A 2,131-nucleotide genomic window follows, 5' to 3' on the forward strand; every position below is an offset into this window, starting at 1 on the left:
AGAATATGCTAAGAAAGATAAAGCACATAGAGTAACATATTTAACATAAGCTCTATTTCAATGTATTGCTTTAGGTGTCAACTGTCAAGATCTGGAAAACTTGTGTAGTTAGTACATTTTAAGTATGAGAATCAGTGAAGTAATGAGGAGTTAGTTCTGTGTCAGAAAAGTTATTCAATTTTAGAAGTGAGAGCTACTGCATCCACTCTACTATTCAGTTGTTCAGTTGATTAGTTGTGGTATTCTACAGGTAAATCTATAAAAAATTTAAATTTAAAACTTTATGAATTTGATATTAGGCCTACCAAGTAAACATGACAGTAGTAAATTAGACTTTTAGAGAAAAAAAAATCGCCTTTAAAAGCTATCTACATAGAAGAAACTAGCTGAATGCTCTCTGAACATACATGAGCATCTTGATTAGCTGATCATTCTCTTCAGCACTTTAAAATACTTGCCTTATGTCATGCCCCTCTAACACAAAAAAAAGAACCACTATCAAAAAATAAATAATTTTTTATATTAGGTTATTTAAGTCCTTTGGGTGTGGTTCAACATTTCATAATTTGTTTAGTACCCTTCTTTAATAATCTTAAAATGTCTAATTATTTCTTTTTTGCTATGTAAATTTGTTGTTTTTTAATCACCAGCTCTATTGTATTGTTTTTACTATATTGTTTAATTCTCGTAGTTCTATCTCGCGTTACCTTCTGTTTGTGTACTGTTTCATTTCAAAATGTTCTTGTAGTTGTCATTAACCCACAGGCTTGTTTCTGGCTTGAAAAAGAGTGTTTGCTCAAAACGTCACCAAGTTAATAAATTATTACCATAGTTTTTAAAGGTGATATTTTTTCTCTAAAAAGTCTAATTTATTTTATTTTATCACCTTCACATTTTTCTACTTATTTACGACAGTAGTAAACACTATAATTAATAAATAATAATAATAAATAAATTAATTTATTTTCATTACGTGGACTGGAATTAGCATTATTTTTACCAAATAATCCAACAATAGAACATGTTACAACAATATATATAAATGTACCTTCTGTGAATAGAACATTAATTCAAGTACCCATCTTGATAATGTTTCCATCATCTTTTTCTTACTTTAAAGTGGCTGAACACTCAGAAACTACTTTAGGATTACATGTATAAAGATATTTCACCTTTACGCTCTTGTTGAAGTTCCAGATCTTCATGGAGGATAGCTTGCAGACAGAAGAATCTATTTGTTCATCTATTGATGTGGGTACATTGAACTTAATTGTAACAGTTTCTCCTTCATGGAAATTACAACTCCACATATGACGTTCTTTGACAGTCTAAAGAAAATAAAATATCAAACATGTAGTGACAATTGTACTAAGATTAATTAAAAATCAAGAAAAAAGGACCCTTTGACTTCAGTTTTATGTTATCTTCAGACTTGACCAGTTTTCCTACCAAAAGACAATATAAGACTAAAGATGAATGTGTCAACACTAGTTACTCCAATATCAAGACTTTTGATAGTTTGTTCCATTTACTCTGGTTTTTTGTTCTCTAACTGATACACACAATATTGTGTTATTTTATTATTATCCATTTACTCTTTCATATCTAGTTTTCAAAATTAAAAATAACCACAGTGTTACACTTGTAACATTCAATGCACAGTTACAATTATTTGATATAACTCAGGGAAATTGTCATATTATACTGACAGACAAACCGACCCAATGAGAGTAAAACTGAAATGTCATGGAAAATAATTTAGTTTTTCGTTACAAACATGAGCAGTAAGTTTCTTTTAATAGCACACTAAACTCTCCAATTATTTCAGAATCTTACACATTGTTAGCTTAACCTGAAAACTTTAAACAAATGGAAGGTTTAATTGGTAGGTTGTATAAAACAATAACTATAAAACAAATTAAACTTTCAAATTCAATAATTTTATTTGCTACATAAGCCTGACAATAGCAGCTAGATGCCTAGAATTTCAAGTCAGTTATTATAAAAGCAGTTATAAACACTGTTATGCTTCTGTGTTCGTTTGTTAATTTTCCATAAAAATTCTTTCCAAACAAACTTTAGCGATACAAGTCCTTTCTTAAATAAAACTAGTTTATTCTTTCTTAATACA

The 2,131-nt window shown here is 28.9% G+C and overlaps 1 protein-coding gene across 1 annotated transcript in view; it reads right to left on the bottom strand.

Moving 5' to 3' along the window:
- The window catches only part of LOC111089845 (protein KIAA0556-like), a gene marked incomplete at its 3' end in the record, with an annotated part of 32,248 nt that overhangs the window by 16,864 nt on the left and 13,253 nt on the right, over nt 1-2,131 (bottom strand). The window contains exon 4 of the mRNA XM_022403009.1: nt 1,173-1,328. Coding sequence (XP_022258717.1) covers nt 1,173-1,328 — 156 coding nt within the window. The remainder of the gene's footprint in view (nt 1-1,172; nt 1,329-2,131) is intronic.

The sequence above is a fragment of the Limulus polyphemus genome, unplaced genomic scaffold, assembly GCF_000517525.1.
Source record: "Limulus polyphemus unplaced genomic scaffold, Limulus_polyphemus-2.1.2 Scaffold7571, whole genome shotgun sequence".
NCBI classification, from domain to species: domain Eukaryota; kingdom Metazoa; phylum Arthropoda; class Merostomata; order Xiphosura; family Limulidae; genus Limulus; species Limulus polyphemus.